General features: G+C 38.3%; 1 protein-coding gene across 1 annotated transcript in view; it reads left to right on the top strand.

Moving 5' to 3' along the window:
• The first annotated feature begins 2,915 nt into the window (after positions 1-2,915).
• Positions 2,916-21,763, top strand: part of LOC148942395 (extracellular serine/threonine protein CG31145) — a 243,110-nt gene continuing 224,262 nt past the window's right edge. Inside the window, exons 1-2 of the mRNA XM_089103653.1 lie at positions 2,916-3,044; positions 10,144-10,832. Of these exons, the coding sequence (XP_088959779.1) occupies positions 10,333-10,832 (500 nt within the window). The 5' untranslated portion in view covers positions 2,916-3,044; positions 10,144-10,332. The remainder of the gene's footprint in view (positions 3,045-10,143; positions 10,833-21,763) is intronic.

The following is a 21,763-nucleotide window of genomic DNA, read 5'->3' as shown; positions in this document are numbered from 1 at the left end:
AAATAAATAAATACTCCTTCAAATAAATAAATATTGCCTTATTTTTGAAAAAGGGGAAAAACACCTCCAAAAGTCACAGAATCTTAATGGAATTCACACCATCAGATTTAGCTTATCAGATAACCCTATTGTAGAGATTTAAAACTCCTATATGGAACAATATGGAAATTTGTATATTTTTTTTTTCTGCTAGAAGGAAGATCACAGATGCGTGTTTATTTGTTTGTTTTTTCTTCTTCCCAGGAGTGATCTTATCGACCCGGTAGTCCTAAAAAATCGCGAGAAGGCTTATTCGAACGGAAATCAAAAGTTCTAGTGCCCTTTTTAAGTGACCAAAAGAACTGGAGGGCACCTAGGCCCCCTCCCACGCTCATATGTTTTCCAAAGTCACCGAATCAAAATTTTGAGATAGCCATTTTGTTTAGCATAGTCGAAAAATCGAATAACTATGTCTTTAGGTATAAAATGACCCGCCACAGTGCCTAGGGGAAGGGCTGCAAGTTGTGAACTTTGGCCATTGCTTACATTTAGTATTTGTTATTGGGAAGTATACAGCCATTTTTATTTTTCTTTGGGGGGAGGTTGTGTCTGGGGTCTATTTTTAAGGAGAGAATCTTCCTTTGAGAGGGAAATTTCTGATGAGTGAATATTCTAGGGGAAATGGTACACTGGGAGGTTTCGACAGAGTTACTATACGAAATTCATTTTAATTGTCTTACGTTCTCTTTGCCAAATTTTTCATGTGGAGATGTTCCGGGGGAATTATCCGGGGCTTTTTCCCGCGTGTTTTGTTTTCTGGGAAATAATTTCCACGGAAGGGGCATTTCTGGAGCGATCGAGAAACCGATTAGGGACTAACGTCTTATTCCAATGAAAAAATGCCAAGGAGAATGTTTCAGGGTGAATCGTTCACAAGCAATTTTATAGAGGGGGGGGGGGGGTTCTCAGCGAGGAAGGAGCTCTCTAGAGGGAATTTGACGGGGGGGGGGGTGTGCACTTTACGTTGGATGAAATTTCCACGGATTAGTTTTTCGTGAGGGAGGGGTATATTTCATAGATGGTGAGTCAGATTTACCGGCATTATTTGATAAACGAACAGAAATTATGCCATTTATGAAGGGTTGCTCCCTCCTCAGTACCTTATTCTTTACTCTAAAGTTTGACTGTTCACTAAAATAGAAACAGGGGAGTGGCGGATCCAGGGGGGGGGGCGATCAGGACGCCCCTCCCCCCTGATGTAGTCTCAGTTGCTATTCAGTCTCTGACCTGTTAAGACCGACTTGTTCTTTCAAAAGGATAAAATTCCAGTTTTGAATTCGGATAAAATTCGGAATCAATTAGAGTCCGTAGCTAATTCAGTGACTGTTATTTCGTAACATTTTGCTGTGGGTTAAAGTGACCTTGATTCAGGATATTCATTTAGATTTTGGATACTTCTTACATCCAACACCCAATTATGAATGGTGGCTGGTGTTTAACCCCCCCTGCCTTCGTGGTGACGTAAAAATCAAGTGAAGACCTATTTTGATTGATATATGAGCTGGCTGGCACTGGACTTTTGAATATTTATGTGGAATATTTTGTTTGGCCTCACGTAAACATAAGTCTTTTGCTTCTTTTTTTTTTATCTAGCTGCTGATAATCATGGCTTTTAAACAGTTTGATCTTGCTCTTGCGAAGTTCAAGGATTATCCCCTCTGGTCAGTAAGAATACTCAAAGCATGTAAAGATACACGAGGCAAGCCAGTTTATACGGCATTTTGATATGGATCGCATGATGAATTTCGCCTCGTGGATGCAAATCTCCAAGTTTATGATCCTACCACTGTTAATTTGTCCGCTCCTGCTTCAAAAAAAGCTTTTGAAGAGCCTGCTACTACGCCTGATATTTACATGAGACTATCAAAAACATACGAGCACCTTGCGTACCTTGCGCTGAGAGGTAATGATAAAAGCAGAGCAAATGGCCCAGCATTAGCATTATCTAGCAGTATTAGCCCGATACAACAGAAACTTTCAGCTGCCCAAGCTGAACTGGATAAAACCAAAAATGAAATTATCTACAGTTTAAATAAAAAAGTTTCGGAAAAACTGGCTAGCTCAGACTCTCTTAAGGAATCGACTGAGCTTATTGCTAGTCAAATTTATGATGCTCTCAAGATTGAATTTAACCCCAAGTTTCAGCGAATTGAAAAGTCGCTAAAGGGACTGAGTAATGAACTTGAAAATTTAGAGGACAGACTGAACAGGCTTGAGAATAAGTTGGATAGTTATGAACAAGAATCACTACTAGACAGTCTGGTTTTTCACGGCGTTAGGCAGAAAACTGGTGTTGACACTCGTTCTGCTGTGTTGCTAACAATTAATCAGAAGATGTGTTTGCCTGAAATTAGTACAAATGAGGTCGTGAACGTGTATAGACTTAGACTGAATAATGCTGCTACAGCTGATTCAGCTCAGGCGGTTCCATCTGCTCCAAGGGTCGCTCTGATAATAGTAAAGTTTTCGAGCAAAAGCGTTGCTTGTAAAGTGTTCAAGGCCAAATCCAAGTTGGCCTCTAGTGGTATTTTTGTTGTTGAGTCTCTGACCAAGCAGAGACGAGATATTTTGAATGCGGCGAAAGACAGATTCGGTCAGCGGAATGCTTGGTCTGATCGGGGTCAAATTTTGGCAAAGCCTAGTGACGGGACTCCAATAAAAAAAATAAGGTCTCTCGCTGACTGTATCTAGTTTTTTTTTTCTGTCTGTTTGTTTTTTTATTTTCTCATGGATTGTTTGTTTATTGTCCCTTTTCTTTTTTTTTCTTATACCAATTCACTAGTTTTTGGTTCATTTTTTTCTTCTCTGTTTTTTTTTCTCAAAAATATTGTTTGTTTCTATTTATTTTTAGGTGCACTTTTCGGTATTTTTTTTCTTTTTATTACTTCGGTTGTGTCATTTTTCGATGTTAATATTTTTCTTCTGCATAGATGCCATAGCTCTGCTGTGATGTCGTTAACCTTTGGTCTTGTGAGTTTGGTCGCGGAGCGGATCTACCATCCACCGTAAGTAAAATGATTTATTCTTTTAGTGACCAGGGTGATGTCAACTCTTTGGGTGAACGTTTTGCTGAGTTACAAAATAATCCTTTAGATACATAAAGTATAATTAATAATTCACTTGGAAGTAGAAATAGGAATTATAATGATCGTAAATCGGTTATTGAAAGTAAATATGTTTCGCAATTAAATGGTTCTGCCTCTTCTAAACAAGGTGGTATTTTCTCTGTGCTTCACCTGAACATTCAGGGACTTAGCTCCTCTTTTGATGAGCTGAAACGGATCGTCAGTGGTGGAACTCTGGATGTTATTGGATTATGTGAAACTTTCCTGGATTAAAAAAAGGATATGCTTTTAGATATCCAAAGATTTAGGATGGAGAGGGTAAAGTTCTGCTGTCACCACTCTGTAAACCTCTATTTAGTTCTTTATTTGTATGCCTTTTGTATTGGCAGATGTAATGGTTTACGTAAATTCCAAAGATAGACGATAAACGTTGGTACATGGTCTTTATTAAATAATGTGGGAATACACATAGAGAAAATAAGGTGGCACAAGAACAACTAGCTACAACGGAGGCGAAAGATGGACTGCCTTTAGAACTGAGCCAAGAATATAACTTTCCTGGAATGGAAGTTCCAGCTATTGGTTGTTCAACCATGCCTGGGAACGGGCCCTTTCCCACGACTAGCTTTAGTCCCAAGAGCCCCCCATGGACTGTTCTCGTTGACATATACATGGCCAAATCTCTAAGAAACGAGACACCAGAAAAAGCCTTCTCGAATTTATGTTCCAAATACTTTACAGATTCTCCCCCCTGTTTTAAGTTAAATTTCCCAAATTTGGCTTATCCCCTTCTCATTAAACCCTCAAACTTTAATTGAATTCAAAACATTCAATACCCTTCCCAAATTAGTCACTTCTCACCTACTAACATTCTTCAGCATAAACTAGTAAAGAATTACATAATATAAACACTACACAATACTTGCATAAGTAAAAATTTATATAGTATAAACGAACCACACCAATAACAGTAGTCGGAAACTGGATATTTTAACACTTCATTTTTATTTGTATACTTTAAAATAGACTTGTTCCCCATACCCCTGAATTTTATGAGGACAAGGAAAGTTGGGATTATGTATAAACTTTGAATTAGGGCAAAAGGAATGACCGGGAAAGGCTAATTAATCCTGAAAATACCAGCGACAGATAAATGAAATTACAGAAACTCTAAAAATCATACCATGCAGCAATGACGTTAAGATATTATTCCCAATAAAATCCTCGGGGTTCTATTGCTGCGGAACGCCTCGGTTTAGACCTATTTGGTTTTTCTCTACTAACTTGTGGTTCGACAAATGGCAGTACTACTGTTGATATCTCTACATAACTATTAGCGCTACGCATTAAAATCATTCCGTGAGGCATCAACCTCATCCCACTGGACCTCAAAACCAGCCCCCTTTCCACCTTTTTTTCTCATCCCACGGGACCTCAAAACCGGCTTCCTTTTCATGGGTAGCCAAACCGCCCTGCGAGGCATCAGTACCATCTCGCAGTGCAACAAAAAAGACCATCCCGTGAGGCATCAGTACCATCCCACGGGACCTTAAAACCAGCTCCCTTTTCCTGGGTAGCCAAACCGCCCTGCGAGGAATCAGTACCATCTCGCAGTACAACAAAAAAAACCATCCCGTGAGGCATCAGTACCATCCCACGGGACCTTAAAACCAGCTCCCTTTTCCTGGGTAGCCAAACCGCCCTGTGAGGAATCAGTACCATCTCGCAGTGCAACAAAAAAAACCCATCCCGTGAGGCATCAGTACCATCCCACAGGATCTAAAAACCAGCTCCCTTCTCATGGGTAGCCAAACAGCCCTGCGAGGAATCAGTACCATCTCGCAGTGCCTTCTCATTATCATTGAGTCCAAATTTCACCCTCGTCAGCGCAGAAAGAAATTCCTCGGACAAAGAAGACGTGTCTCCTTTCCCCACTATCTGTTCTATCTGCTCATATTGTATTGCAACCTTATACGCATCACCTAAAAAAAACAAAGAAAAATAATTCTGCACTATTCTCTAACAAATACCGTTTGTAGGACGGTCTGATCCACTCCTTGAATAAAATTAGAGCAAATCTTCCAAGAACTACACCATCATCTCTGGCTTCTAAGGACACCCTAAATGACCTTCCTAATTTTTGCATCCTTCTATAGAATAGATATACCCTTTCATCCTTAAATTGAGCCACGCCTACAAACTCTGCAACCATTTTGCCTACTATTTTGCCTGGGGTATATACTACAAGTAATCCACTTTTTAAACTTGACAAATTTATAATCGTGGGATCCAGATTCCCAAAAAAGGAGCGAAACAAACCATGGAAAGGTGGCCTTGCCCTGTATATTGCCGATCATCTTGTATATAATTTCCGAAGTGATTTGAGTAGAAATGAGGAAGGAATCTTTAAATCCCTTTTTATTGAGATTAGGTCAGGTTGTAAGGATTTAGTTGTCGGTTTGGTTTACAGATCCCCTAGTGGAACTATCCCTTCGTTTATGAAAATTCTGGCAGAGGTTTTGGACTTAGTCCAAAAGAATCCATGAAAACTAATCCTTATGGGGGATTTCAACCTTAACCTGCTGGATCAAAATTCTGCTTCGGCTGCAGATTTTTTGTCAATGATGCTTTCTGCGGGAACTCTACCTTCCCGACCCGTACACCAACCCGAGTTACTGAGATGCATGCATCACTTATTGATAATATTTTTTCGTCACTAGATGTCTTAGATAATTCGGTGATGGTTAGTGATATTTCTGATCATTTCCCTGCTATTTCACGATATAGGACTGCTAATCGATCACAGCGTAAAGCTTCACAATCTAGTCTCCCATTTTTCTGTTTTGGTTTCAGTGAGATCAGTCTACTTAAATCTCGTTTGACTGATCAACCATGGGATAGTTTGGATTCTGAATCGGATTTTAACCGCTCTTTTGATTTCTTTTATGATTCAGTAAAAGAAGGTATCTTAGAAGTTTGCCACCAGAATCCAACGCCTCGTACCTCGAAAAGGATAGTACTGCTGAATTCGTGGATGACTCCAGGTCTCCATAAAAGCTGGAAAAGGAAAAATTATCTGTGGAAGCTATACAGGGCTTCGTCATCTGCTTCTCATCATCAGCGGTTCAAGGCCTATAGGAGTATATTTAATTCTCTGGGTCGGAAGGCCAAGTCTCAGTATTATCACAGGAAATTTTGGAGTGTGGAAAGGATGTTGGAAAGACATGGAAAATTATTAATTCTGTACTTAAACCTACTCCCCCTCCGCCTTCAGTTCCAACAACGCTGATAGTTGATGGTAAAATTGTCCAAGGAGAAGAAAATGTTCAGCTAAAGCTTACGTCTTATTTTGCTAATATTGGAAATACGACTGCTTCCTCTGTGAGCTCTACAACTTCTAGTTGCAATTTCAGAGCCTATCTTGGACCCCCATGTTTAAAGTCAATGGTCTTGAACTCTGTTTCTGAGTTTGAGGTAGCTCGTATCGTAAATGCACTTAAAGGTTCATCGTCTTCAGGGCCAGACAGAGTTCCTACAAGGGTTATCTGTTGCCGTTCTTCCTGCTATTCTGTCACCATTGACTAAGCTTGTCAATCTGTCTTTCGAGATAGGAATTTTTCCTGAATCCCTCAAGCGAGCTAAGGTTATAGTGCTGTATAAAGGTGGTTCTCAGAGTGATCCTGCTAATTATAGGCCAGTTTCTCTCCTATCTGTTTTCAGCAAAATTTTTGAGAAGGCTATGCTATCCAGGCTTCTTAGTTTTCTGGATGTCAAAAATCTTATCCATGATTTCCAGTTCGGATTCCGAGCGAATCACTCTACAGAGCATGCTTGCGCATCTCTCTTGAATTTCATTCATTCGGCAATAGATTTTGGTCTTATCCTGGCAGCTTTATTTTTGGATGTTCGTAAAGCTTTTGATTCTTTGACTCATCAGATTCTTCTTTGGAAACTATCGCATATTGGTATAAGGTCAAATGTTTTCTTTTTGTTTGAATCATATCTTTCTGGTAGATTTTTTTTAATTGATCCGCTTTTCCGGAGCCCTTCTGAAGTAGAATATGGCGTCCCCCAGGGATCTGTTCTTGGCCCCGTTTTATTTCTGATTTATGTCAATGATCTGATTTCAGCAGTCAAGAACACCAGTCCTCTAGTATGCTGCAATCTGTGTCATCCGGATGTTCCTTCGTGTCCCAATGCTACTTCTAATGAAGATTGCCTCGTTGCTTTTGCTGACGAAAGCACTTTTGGGACTCTAGGGAGGACGGAATGTGATATCAGGTCTAATCTGGTGGCAATATTTGAGAGAGTAGTTTCATGGTTTGAGGCGAATTACTTGGCCTTGAATGTTGCCAAGTCACATTTTCTTATTTTTTCTCGAATTGGTGTAGCTTTCCCTCAACTGACACAGCTTCAGGTGTTACAAGGCTCCTTGTGTAGACCAAAGAATCGGTTGGTCCGGTTTCTTGGTATCCTGCTTGATGAGAACCTTTCGTTTAGACACCATATAGCCATGATTAGGGTTAAGGTCTCACGAAGTTTGGGTGTCATTCGAAAACTCAAACACACCTTTCCTGGATCTATTCTGAAGCTTCTTTTTTTCTGCCTTGTCCAGTCACATGTCTCTTATTGTCCCATAGTATGGATGTCTACTTTTCCTTCTACACTGTGGTCGCTTTCTGTCATGTATGATAAAACAAGGCGTCTTGTTATTGACACCAAACCTTCTTCAACAAGACCGCGTCTAAATCTACTGTCTATCTACATTCTTTCTTGTGCTTCTTTTGTTTTTCATCAGCTTCATGGCAATCTTCGAAAATCTCTTCAAAAAAATCCTCAGTTTATTTCTGATTCAGCTCCATTTAACCTTCGTTCGTCACATAATATCTGCATTCCTCCTACTCCCACTGTGCGGTCAGATTTCAATCCCCTCATCGCTTGTCATCAGGTTTGGAACTCCCTGCCTTCTTCAGTACAGAAATGCCACTCATGTGGCACTTTCAAGAGGATTCTTAAGGACCATTTAGTTAAGAATCAAACAGAATAGTTTTTTTTTTTTTTTTTTTTTTTTTTTTTCTTTTTTTTTGTGGAGTTGGTCTCCTGGATGTTAGTTTTGTTATATGGTGGTCTTCTCTGCGCTATGACTCCCAGGCCTCAGGTATGGTCTCTTTTTAGTTTTATATATTATTTGGCGATTGATTTCTTTTTTATGGTTGTTTAGATATATTGTATTTTCTTTTTTTTTTCTTCTTCTCATTCCCCTTTGTATCCCTGGCCATGGAGCCTTTCGAGGGGGATTAGGAGTGTTTTGATTGGATTGTATGTATTGATTGGATTATTCAATGTAGGCCTATTTTAATGTTTTTCTATTGATTTAGTGTTTGATTTAAACGGTATGTATTCTCCCTCTATTACAGGCCTAGGAGCCTTTGGGGGATTAGCACAATGTATTTTCTTGTATGATTAACTGATTATGAATAAATCTTATCTTATCTTAATTAACGCAAGTTTGGGTTAATCAAACTTGCTCCTAACGCAAGTTTATCCGATCAACCTATATTGTGCCCCCTCCCCTAAAAAAAAGTCCTGGATCTGCCCCAGACACAGGGGCTATTTAATTGAAATAGGAAGCTTTTTAAAAAGTGCTAACAGCTTTAGCGTAAGGAGCAAGGTATTTACGAGGGGGCGACCCTTCATATCCGGAATAAATCTGTGAAAATTAATATGCAAATTGTGCTTTAATTTTTCATGCATGGTTAGCCAAAATCAAACCTGTATTAGTTGAAAAATGTTCAAAAATTAAATAAAAAACAAGTTTTTTTTAATTGAAAGTTAGGAGCGACATTAAAGCTTAAAACGAACAGTATTTATTCCGTATATGAAAAGGGCTGTCCCCTCCTCAATGCCTCGCTCTTTACACTAAAGTTTGACTCTTTTTCACCACTCTTCTTTTAAAAACAATAAAAGACTTTGCGTAAAAACCGAGGCGTTGAGGAGGGGACAGCCCCTTTCATATACGGAATAATTGCCGTTCGTTTTAAGTTTTAATGTCGCTCCTTACTTAGGTTAAAAAAACAACTTGTTTTTTTTATTTAATTTCATAAAGACGATACTTTTGTCAACATATGAAGAACCGTGTATATTGCAATTGTATCTGTCTGGTTTATGTGCGAAGTAACAGAAGAGACGAAAATTAACGAACAAGAGAGTAGTGAAGAATTATGGTATAAAAAGTAATATTTGGCAGGGATAGTCACTAGTGATAAATCAATAGGGGTGGCACCACCATTGTGTGACTTTCGGGGATTCGGTGAACCAATTTTTTTTCAGGGTGACACATAGATTTTCGGAAAAATCCCCGAAAATACGGGGATAGTTTAAGCCCTGCTTGATTTCTTACCTGGAAAATCGAACTACTTAACCACAAGAAAAAAAAAAAGCTCAGATTTAGTGATCAGTGCATTAAGGAATTACCGCACAACTAATTCAAAATCAACCAAAGACAGCTGCGTCTGCCGGTGGCGGTGTGTGTATGGTGCGCCGGCAGCGTTGCAACACTTCGGCGGCGGTCAACCGGGTCTCTCGTTGGCGGCGTTCGGTCGATGCGCCGGCGTGGCGCCGGGGTCTAATTCATATTCTCGAGTGTGTACCGGTTAACAGATAAGCACCCTTTATTTTAATGCTAGTAGAATTTCGAAAATCACAAGATGACTGTAACCGTTATACTATTCATTTGAAATTTTGCGCCTGGGGCAAGTGCCCTCTCTGTCACCCCCCTAAAACTGCCTCTGTCAGTTTGTGAATGGCAGTCACTTACACCAGGCGGTGAGTGCCAATCATGGCGGAAATCTGGGTGCTCGCAGCTGTACACCATATGACGGTCAGTTGGCGACCCCTCAATTTTGTATCGATTCGTGAAACTCTGTATAAATAATTTTTTGTTACACACTGCGGCTGTCGTCTTGTTCAAGTAACCAAATGCTTGATGTTTTTTTCAGATTTTCTTAATTGTTTCATAATTAGCGTGTCTTAATTTTAGTTTGTGACTGATGAGAACAACTCACTGCGCGGTGCCAATCGGAGCATGACATCGTGTGTATTCCTCTCTCATGCAGATAAAATCTCAGGTAAAAATTGAAATCTTCTTCAGTATGTTGCGAGAAAGCGAAGAGACAAGATGGATAGAATTTAATGAGTTTATTCAACCAGTGGCTCAAACATCCTCAAAATGAAATGGAAAGAAAGAATCAGCTTAGCTGTCATTATATGTTTGGTTATGTTCGCCGCAGTGTTAGTTCTCGATATTCAAATGACCCGTGCCACCTCCCATGGCAGTGGACGTTTCGTGCCAATGCATGGGCGAGTTCAGCACAAATCATTCCAGCGGCGCTATTTGCAAAAAATACAAAGTGGTCAAATTGTGAATAATTCGAGTGAGAGAATGGAATTGGGAAAATCTGTGCAAAAGAATAATGATGCCGATGAGCATCATGATGAGACAAATCAGTTGCCAAATCCGTTGCCTGATGTGGCGGCAATTCGAAAATCGCTGAATGCTCAAAAAACGACAAAATTAGTGAAGCCAGAAAATGAGGAATATTTTAGGCGAAAAGATTCTTTTCAAGTTCTACTTGATTTTGTGGATGAAGCAGAAATTCTTGGGCAAGCGAAGAAAAAGAAAAAGCGCCGTGATCCGACGCTCGGCTCTCTCCTTGGATACGAAATGAAGTAAGTTTGTTATAGCTTCTTTATTTGAAAGCCTTATCGGGGATATACCAGGGTTGCCATTTGCCACCATAGGTGCCACGGGTCCAACACCTAAGCCGGGACAGCAAGACAAAGATAGACAAAAGGGTGAAAAGAAGTTTCGGTAGGCTGCTTGTTAATTATAACGACCCCACTTAAAAAGTGAAGTTTGGTTAATCCTAATAAAATGTATCAAACTATGATGAAAATATAATACTTGATCAATATATACCAAATCATATTATTGAGTTAGGACTAAAGTGAATACACAATTTGATGCCTTTTTTTATGCTTATTATAAATATAATAAGCATTTATATCGGAAATGAATTTCAGCCCCCCCCCCTATTTCGGATATACCTAACCTAACCCATCCTGTATCTAAATAGGGGGGGGGGGGCGTTAATTCATTTCTGTTATAAAAAAATATTTTATTTGCAAAAAGCATAAAAAAGGACTCACCTGTTTCACTCACTTTATTGCTAAATAGATGACATGATTTGGTAGATATTTACCTAATACTTTAGTAACAAAATTATAGAAACTACAACAGAGAATTATGGAAAGCAGGTCGCCTAGAATGCATTATATAAAATACATAGCCAACTATGTATTAAATATTTAATTAAAATTACCTATTTAGTATTTTATTTCATTTAGACTAAGCTCGGAATGCAGACAGAAAAACCGGTGCTACTCATATCAAATACTTCAGTTTTGTCAAGTGACGCTGTCCAAATATTGGTGTGGTCGCTATAATTAACAAGTACGTAGTTTCAAAGTGTGTCATGATACACAAAATTTTTTGTGTTTTTGGGGACCTTTTTGTATTTAGCCTACCTCCGAAGAGATATACAAAAGAAATTTCTAAATAAAGGCAAAATTTTAAAGAATAAAGACAATTTTTTGAATAAAATAAGAAGCGAAATAATCTGTATAGAGAATTTGGCCTCTATTTTTCTTTGGTAAATTTTCTGATATTTTGATTAATTTAGGTAGAATTATTCTGAATATTATTAAGTAAGAATTATTTTCTAACTTCACACTCCAAATACTTTACCTGCCTCCCCCCTCCCTATGTGCAAATATATAGCACAAATTATATATTTCCCATCTATTCTGTTACTTATCTTTGTCTTTCCTCACGCTAAGCTAAAAGAAACTGACGAAGAAACCGGTTCTTCTGTGCGTCAATGGATAAAGGACTTAACATAGGCGCTATAACGGAAAACTACCCAAAAGAAATTAAATGAAAGATACAAAACCTCGAAACTAGAAAAAGAAAGGTTGGAAGAAACAGAAGGCCAAAAAAGTAGAATTCGCCAAGCAGGGCAAGGAAGGTGATGCTGATATGGCAAAGAAGCATATAGAAAAGGCTTTTAGAAATATTTTTTGGTACTTTTGTTTAATAGCCACCACACTCAAGGTCTTGAATCGCGAACATAGACAATAACCGGTTTTCATGGTCTTTATACCAGACAATATTAGCTTCGGCTCGGTGGGAAACTACATTGTAGCTATATTTTAATTGAATATTTAATTAGTATTTTGGTTAGGTTAGGCTAGTTTAGGTTACGTATTATAAGATTTCTTATATTATGAAACCAGCCAAAGAATCCGTCGGACGACAGATTCTTTGGCTGGCCTATACAGACAGCCTAAACAAAACTTCAACTTCGGGGCCGTATCCAGGATTTCGGGTGGGTTCAAACTGGGTAGGCTAGCCCCCCCCCCCCGCTGCACCTTGGTACCTCGTAGGATACGACCCTGCTCAGCGTATGCTGTTTCATAAGGACTGAAAAAAAAGTTTTTCATTATCCATTTTGTTTTTATATCTTCTTACTCCTTCCTTGAAAAGAAAGAAAGATATTTCCTGGAAGTTCCAATTCAACCCCTTTTCATATTTTGAGAGAAAATAGGGTAGGCCTATACTTACCAAGCTGCGCGTAGGGTATGCTTTCCCTAATATGCCTGCAAACTGCGTATATAGTATGCTTACCAAACTTTTAATGGAACCTATTGACTGGATGCAGTCGTTATAATGAGGTATATTCCCTTGCCTTTAGGTAAAAAAAAAACACATGGCTTCCTATGATCATCCACAAACCAACTGACTGATTTGATCTTAGCCAACTGGGGACACTGTTCTGCTCACTGTATGCCGTCCCGTCATAGTTTTCAGGTCTCTACATCTCTAGATTGTATAAAATAAATTCTGCTCATGCAATATTAACGCTTAGGACGGTCTTTTTTCCGATTTTACTAATAAAGCATTAATTTATCTCGACTCTAGCGTATGGACATAACCCAATTTATGGACTTAATGCCTTTTCTCTCCATGACGCGTCATTATTTTTGACAAATATCGTTCATGATACGCTTGAGGGAATCGATTTTTCATCTGGAGTCGATGCATTTGCATATCGAAAGACTGGCATTTCCCCCAATATTCGAACACACTGGATGAGATGTAAAGCCTGTTTTGGACGGGTTAACCGCTATAGCGTAATACAATGATAGCGTGGTTTTTATTCAATATACGATATTTAAACTGTTGGTTTTTGGGGTTTAGGGGGGGGGGAGGTACCTAGGTTAGGTTAGGTATTTAATATATGCTCTGCTTTACCCCCACCCTAACCCCCCTAATTTGCAAATATATAGCCCAAATTTGTTTATAAAGTATTATATATTTATCCTATTTTATTTTATTTCATTGGCATTAACCAAACTTGAATTTTTAGAAATACCCATATAATGGGAAAGTACCCCTTTGTCTTATTCCCCCCCAAGATTTTTCTCATTGGTGCCCTTGTCACATTGGGCCTCCCCCAAGCTTTTGCTCTAGATCCGTCCCTGGAAGACCACGGTTGCTAACAGTAATACCAGCCCTGTGTCCAATGCATATGCCTAAGGAATCGTATGTCTGAGTCAACCCGATCGTTAGGTTTGGATCCCTATGGGATCCCCAGATATGTGTTCCAACAATGAGGACTGAAATGTTCAATTCTAAAAGTAATCCGGTCTAGGCTCAGTGTCAATCATTTTCTTGTGCTCGTAAAAAGGTAATTTAAATATAAAATTAATAATTTAATTTAACAAAGCGCTGGTACTTTTTCTTATTCGTACAGAAAGAAGTGTAATAAAAGTGTATTTTGTATAATAGAAGTAGTTTTTCGATTATTATTATTATAATTAATTGTTCAATATTAAAGAAGCAACACATGGGGGGGGGCAGCCCATACGCTCCAAGACGACCAATAATATTTAAATGTTGTTGCATAAAATTTAGAAAAATTTATACTTTTAAGCCAAAAATAGGAGGTTTTTTTTCAAATTAGCCACGACGAATTCAAGTTGACCAATCAAAAGCTTTCCATACTTCATGTGCTTTTGTTCTGATCGAGCTTACCACCTTGAACATTCCGGCTCAAGGGACGTGTGCTAACCTTGCTACAATCCTCCCTTTAAGCTTTTCGTGTAAATAATTCTCGTATCGAGCCAAATAATTAATGGAAACGTGACTCGTAATCCGAACCAGTACGTGCAGCACGCACTCCATGCAGCACACGTGGCGTGTTAACTGGAATGTTCGAGATTACCAGAGCAGGCTAGTGCGCACTTTTTTCGGGGAAGCTCATATATAAATATAAATATATAAATAAATATATAAAATAATATAAATTAAATTCTTCAGTAATTGGAATAAAAAGTGCACAGGAAATCTGGATTTGTAGGGGGGCGGGGATCCTCGAGGCCATCCCTCTACATACATCCCTGAACTAGAGGGTCGAAATAGAACAGCAGGAAGGGTTGGAGATTGGTGATTGGTCAACATGAATATGTGTTTCTGATAGTGAAAATGTTCTGATGGACCAAAACTTTTCTGGGCTGTTTCATGCATAATAAGCCCGAGAATAATAACTAGACAAGTGGTTTTATAATTATAAATAATAAGCTAATTATATATAATTATAAATAATTAGTCAAATCAATTGTTTTATGTACGTTAGGTTTTTCACATAACCGGTGACCCTGAAATGCTTCAGACTTATCTTTTTAGGCACAATAAAATTTAGGAGTGGGCTGGGGGGGGGGGATTAAAGAGCTGCAAATTTGTCATCAGCACCAGCTTAAAGCCACCTAGCAGCCCACCAAGATCTCCGCTGGCTATATTCTTGGTACACGCTGAATTTGGAGAACATTAAAAAAAATAAAAAGTGTAATTTTACTAAGAAATTTTTTACTAAGTAATTTACTAAGAAATTTTAGCGTTAGTCATGTGAAATGTAGAGTAATAGCCTAATGCCAATTACCGAATTCTGTAATAGTTTCGTCTGAAGCGTCAATTCACATAAATTTTAGGGGGGGGGGGGGGTAAATGCATTTTTCAAAATCCCAGGGGAAGCAAATTTATCGTTTTTTCTATTATCTCACTGAAAATACGGTACCAAAAAGAATATTTTCAATAAAAACAAACAAAAAGTTATTTTCAAAATCTGGGGTGGAAGTGAATCTAAGGACCCTCCCCCTCCCCAATTGACGTCATCGAATGTTGTATTTCATGGTTTTTAGAAGTATAGGCTACGACTTGATGATGTGTTCAGCACTAGCATGTTGAGACAAGGAAAAAGGTTCATTTTTCAGTCACTATATTTCAATTAATCCACAAGAAAGTGGAAATATCCCTGTTTTAGTGCCACCCCTAAGGATTTATCACTCTTTGTAGTGATTTTCATATTGCCTAAATCACTAAATCAGCGCATAAACCACTAGATTATTGAAGAAAATCACAAAATCAACCAAAAAACACTCAAACCTAGTGATTTTTTTCGCCGTTTGGCAACCCTGCCCTTTTAAGGATATGTATGAAGACAGTGTTTCACGATAACTAAATTCACCTATTTTGTTAATTATTGCTTACACATAGCTCTTCGCAAAATATATGATAAGATCTTCTAATAGCATAAGATGAGTTACAACTTAGGCTTGAAATAATTATCTTGATGATTAGATCAGCAAGAACGGAGTTTTTATGCAAGTCTGCCTTAATTCTTTGAGAGATATGTCTATAATAGGTTCGAGGGGGCAACCACTTTAGAAATCACTTACACCAGGTGGTGCGTGCCAAGCGTGGGGGACATTTGCGTACGCGGGGGGGGGGGGCTTCCGGGCCCGACCCGCCTGACATCTCGCGATTTTTTTTATTTTCCATAATAATTTTTTTATTTGTCCCCCTCCCCCCAAAAAAAATATTCTGCGTACGTGCCTGAGGGTGAAAACTGTGCTAAGCATGGTTAAAATGATTTTTAATTAACTTTACAATGAAGATGCATTTTCAAAATATTATGGGGCAATTGTCTTCCCCCGGCATGCACAGCAGTTACAGGAAGGGGGGGGGGGGGGTGTCCTTGAGACCGTAACCTTTTCCCTAACAATTCGAGTTTTTTACAATAGTTCCTAAAATTTCTAATTATTTCCAATGTAGTTTTCCGATTTTTGCGTGTTTTCTTGTATAGTACCTACGCCTGACATAAACGCTTGGCCTTTACGCTTAAGCCTATGTCACCCGTAAACCTTATATTCTCTTTAATTGATTGAAAACAAAGAAATCGCTTTAGGGATCCTATAAAAGGAATATCATTCTCTTCCCTGTCATAGCACGAGATTCCTTTTAACTTTTTACCTTGCACCTACAAGGGGGAAATGCTGGTTGTAATATCAATCAACTTTGTTAGATGATAATAAAATTACCAAGGACAATGAAAGCAAATATGTTTGTTAAAAATAAGTAAAGTGGAAACTTATACAATCATATATATCTTGAAAAATCGGGAACTAAATTTTAATGCAAGAGACTTCCATGTGCAGTTGTTCAGTATTTGGTAGTAGTGGGTGCAGATTTCCATGTGCAGTTGTACAGTTTTTGGTAGTAGTGGGTGCAGACTTCCATGTGCAGTTGTACAGTTTGTGGTAGTAGTGGGTGCAGACTTCCATGTGCAGTTGTACAGTTTTTGGTAGTAGTGGGTGCAGACTTCCTTGTGCAGTTGTACAGTTTTTGGTAGTAGTGGGTGCAGACTTCGATGTGCAGTTATACCGTATGTGGTAGTAGTGGGTGCAGACTTCCATGTGCAGTTGTACAGTATTTGTTAGTAGTGGGTGCAGATTTCCATGTGCAGTTGTACAGTTTTTGGTAGTAGTGGGTGCAGACTTCCATGTGCAGTTGTACAGTATTCGGTTGTAGTGGGTGCACACTTCCATGTGCAGTTGTACAGTATTTGTTAGTAGTGGATGCAGACTTCCATGTGCAGTTGTACAGTTTTTGGTAGTAGTGGGTGCAGACTTTCATGTGGTAGTAGTGGGTGCAGATTTCCATGTGCAGTTGTACAGTATTTGTTAGTAGTGGATGCAGACTTCCATGTGCAGTTGTACAGTTTTTGGTAGTAGTGGGTGCAGACTTCCTTGTGCAGTTGTACAGTTTTTGGTAGTAGTGGGTGCAGACTTCGATGTGCAGTTATACAGTATGTGGTAGTAGTGGGTGCAGACTTCCATGTGCAGTTGTACAGTTTTTGTTAGTAGTGGGTGCAGATTTCCTTGTGCAGTTGTACAGTTTTTGGTAGTAGTGGGTGCAGACTTCGATGTGCAGTTGTACATTTTCGGTTGTAGTTGGTGCAAAGCCGTATGCAGGGTAGGGGTTTGACCACCCCCTTCCCTGAATTCTTATCCGCGGCTCGTGAAACGTAACAAAAGTGCTTATAAATAAATTTTTGATGCGTTCTTAAAAGTTTTTCTAGACCTTTCCCCCTCCGAAACATTCCCCCGCTGGAAAAATTCCTCCCTCCAAATAAAAATCCTGGATATTATCCTGAATGGGTGCCAAATTAAAAAAGAAAAAGAAAAATAAGGGTGGAAAATAGCCTAGAAACAAATCATGCCAAACAACCTAAGAAGTTTTTGTTGTCTTTGGGAATCAACAGAATCTGAATCCGCGGATTTCCACGGACGTAAAACGTCAAATTTACCTAAATGGTTTCGCTTATTCATTTTCAAGACGTAGCAACGCCGACGAAAACGCGATACTGCCCTAAAAATTTAATTTTTGAAAAAAAACAAAAGAAAAATCTTGGAAAATTGTGATTTTTGGTATAACAGACAGAAGCTGGGTCCAGGGGTAAAAAAAATTTTTTTTTTATATATTTGGTAGGTGCTTGAATAATTTGCCCTAGACTGTCGGGAGGGGAACATGATAATGGGTCAACAAAATTTGCGGGTTCGCTGAGAAGCGTTCTCATAATTGCCTCAAATTCTCATGTTTTTTTTTTTAATTCCCCCTCAGCGTCTAATTAAAACAGTTCTGGCTTAATTACCGGTGACTGCGCATCCATCCTTATTACCTTCTGCTGTCGGTGGCCTGAGCCTGGACTAGAAGCCAGTTCACTTCGCCTATTATTTTCTTGTAAAATACAATCTTGTCTTTACAAGAGTCAATTCGTCTAATTGGCACGTGTTTTGGCCCACCGCAATAGAATTCAGAGGTTTCTTGGACATACAGTCTCTAAAAAAAATTAAAAAAGGGTCCTTGATTTGTGTTGGTTTCACCCAATTGGAAATTCCATAATCCTCTTGGAATTTCTGCAGTTCAAAACCATGGCGTTGGTCTTGAGAATCGTTTCTTGTGATTACACCCTCATTTATCAAAAGTCAAAATGTCTACTAAGTTTGCCTAACATGGTTTAGAACAACCATGTTCTAAACATGAACAACCGTATATAAATCATAACTTGCGTAGTGATTATGTAATATTTTATATTTTTGTTTATTATGTTAATACAAGGAAAAAAGGTCATATTTTGGTCTTTGCTCCTTGGACTAAGATCAGAATCATGACGCCGGATGATCATTTCATCCCTGTATACCATTGTTTGATTTTTTTTTTTTGTATCGGGACTTCAGTACGAATTTCTATCGATTCCCGACGTACAAGTACGCAGGATTTTTTTTTTCGGGGGGTCAATAGTAATAATAATAATGACAATAATATAATAGTAATAATAAACAATAATTAAAAAAATTACAATAATAAAAATAATATAATAGAAAAAAAATTGAAACGCACCTCACGCCCCGGTAAATTCAAATTAAAACCTAATGTCCCAACTTCCCTTATCATGAGCTGTGCTTGCAGATGCACCTCAGATTCCAGTACAGAAAAATTAGTTCTATTAGACCCCAAACTCACCTATCACGATTTGTTCGTGCATTTTGGAGGAAAAGCAAAAAAAAAAAAAATCCAAGCATAGAAACGTTATGCTCTGAGAGTAAAAGAATGAAATAAGACAAAAAAAAAAATATCTGTCGCTAAATAATTTATTGGCCCCGGTCCTCCTCAATTTTTTTTTATGTTTGAGTTGCTTTATGTAATTTTAAACAATTTGTTTTTTATTTGTATGTTTGACGTGCAAAAATCAACAATTTTTCAACAATTTGCTTTAGCTAGTAGTGTACTTGCTTTTTTCAATAAATATGTTAAGCACCAATATAAATACAACAGAACGGAAAATTGTGTCATCATCTGTAAAATCATGGCAGGAGTTACTAAAACTGCTGCGTTTACTGATCAAGTTAAAGATTTTCGTTGATAAAATGTGAATATTTTTGTGATATTTTTGTGATCTTGGCGGAGTTGGAAAAACCATGGCACTTTTACATGGCTCCATGATTTTACCAGCTCATTAGTTTTTTTTCCCAAATATCGAAGAATATTGGGGGGGGGGAAGTTGCAGAAGTAAGATAAATAAAACGAATTCAATATATGAATTCTAGTAACCCCCCCCCCCCCATTCAAAATTTCACTGGAATAATTTCAAGGAACCCGTCCCTGACAGAAAATTCTCCCTGTGGAAAATCGACCTCCGCTGAAAATCCCCTTCTCGTAAAGTGTCTGTATATTTCAAAATAAAAAATACTATAGTCTACATAAATAATGGGCATTTTTCATTTCCCATCGCCCCATCGGCCTTCCCCTTTCCCCATCGGCTGCAGGGGGTCTTATCATCCCTAAAAGCATAATTGTTGGACTTTTCAACTTTGCTGATCAATGTCTTTCTCAAAATTTTGTGTGTGGTATCATTAGGAAAAAAGGGATGTAGAAAGAGGGGTTAGTTGACCTACAACATTCATTTGGTTTTGTTTTTTACATTTGTTTTTTAAGAGGAGGGGAGGCGTATACATAGATTAAAAACAAATCAAAAATTTGTCTAAATGTATTTTTGTTACTATTTTATGAGTCGGACAATATCTTTTCTTGGGGGGGGGGTCAAACAGTTTTATTGTTAAAAACCACTTTCCACTGGCAACGTGCACACACACACAAGACTTTCTTTTGAAAGGAGGGGGTGCATAAATTTTTACATTTTTGTTAAAATGTTTTTACTGTCTCTTCGGCTTTATTGTGTAGTCCCTTGCTTGTTTTGCTTTGGTTTCTGGTCTTATTGTTGTTAGTTCTGTGGAATTTCTCGCCGCAGGGGCGTAGTTTGCCCCCCCCCCTAGCTTAAATTTAGTGTCTTCAAAATCCTGTCAAAACTAAGATATGCCTACATAATTCAAGCACCCACAGAAACAGATCAATTTTCTTTAGTATACCTTTGCTTTTATGGAACTGTATGGTTGATTTTTCATTTTTCGCTGCAATATTCACTTGAATTGGGACCCCCCACCCCATCAGGATTTTGACGAAATTATGCCATTGCTTCACAAGTGGACTCAACATATTCAGTATTCTTTTCCATTTTTCTTTGCATTGGTTGCAATAATGCCGTCTATCTCTTTTTTCTTTCTTCCTTTCTCTTTTCTTTTTATTTTTTTCGTCTCTTTTTTTTCTTGCCGCGGTAGGGTCTAGTACCGGGATCAAAACGCTTAGCATTCTTGTCCATCTTTCTTCTTTATAGGTTGGACCGTCGTTTTCTTTTTTCCTTTCTTTCTTCTTTTTGTTCTTTTCCTTTTCTTCCTTTCTTTTGTTCCTACTGTGGAAGGTCCTCATAGATGGGCTCATCATGTTCCGTATTATGTTCCATTTTTTCCTGGTATTAGTTGTAATAATTCCCTTTCTTGTCGTTTTTCTTTTTTATTTCCCTTTTCTTCGATTATTTTTTTCTTATTATATTTTTTTAAGGTCTTGGTAAGTGAGCTCATCATATTCAGCATTCTTTTCCATTTACTTCGTTCTGGTTGTAATTATAACCTTTCATTGTCCCCCTTTTCTCTTTTTCTTTTCTTGCTTTCTATTTGTTCTGACTGTGAAAGGTCCTCGTCTGTGGGCTGGAGATATTCTTCTATTTTTCTTCGTCATTGGTTGTAATAATCTCGTCTTTTTCGTTTTTTTTTGTGTTTTCCTTTTTTCCTTTCGTTTTATCCTACCGCAGTAGCTCCTTCAAGGCGGGTTTAAAATATCTAGCATCCCTCCCCCCCCATTTTCTTGGTCATTGGCTCCAATATTTATTGTCCTCTTTTTATTGTCCCAGAAATGCGCAGCTGCAGCAATCATTTCCAGTGTCTCTGGGAGGATTGTCTTCTTGACCAAAAGGAGGGCTACCCCTCTCCCCTGTGTGAAGATATTGCTTTTGTCAGCAGCATATTATTGCTGATTCAGGGTTTGTCATTGTATTATATTCATATCTACCCCAAGCCTTGCTGCATAGAATGCCATACTAAATTAAGGATCAATAGCTCTCACACTGCTTCTAGTCTTCGGGCAGGCAATAGCCTGGTTAAGTAATTAAAGAGTGCGGCAGAACGTACAAGGAAAGCTAAATTAGTGAATCCGAAAAATGTACAATCTTATTGTTAACAAAATTATTGTCATTAACAAAAATTCCATTCAGTCCAAAAACTTTTGGGTAAAGGCGTTAGTAAATTTA

This window comes from Artemia sp. Qi Xiang Cuo, chromosome 17 (genome assembly GCF_049724085.1).
Source record: "Artemia sp. Qi Xiang Cuo chromosome 17, ASM4972408v1, whole genome shotgun sequence".
NCBI classification, from domain to species: Eukaryota; Metazoa; Arthropoda; class Branchiopoda; order Anostraca; family Artemiidae; genus Artemia; species Artemia sp. Qi Xiang Cuo.
This window is presented reverse-complemented; position numbering and strand designations above follow the sequence as displayed.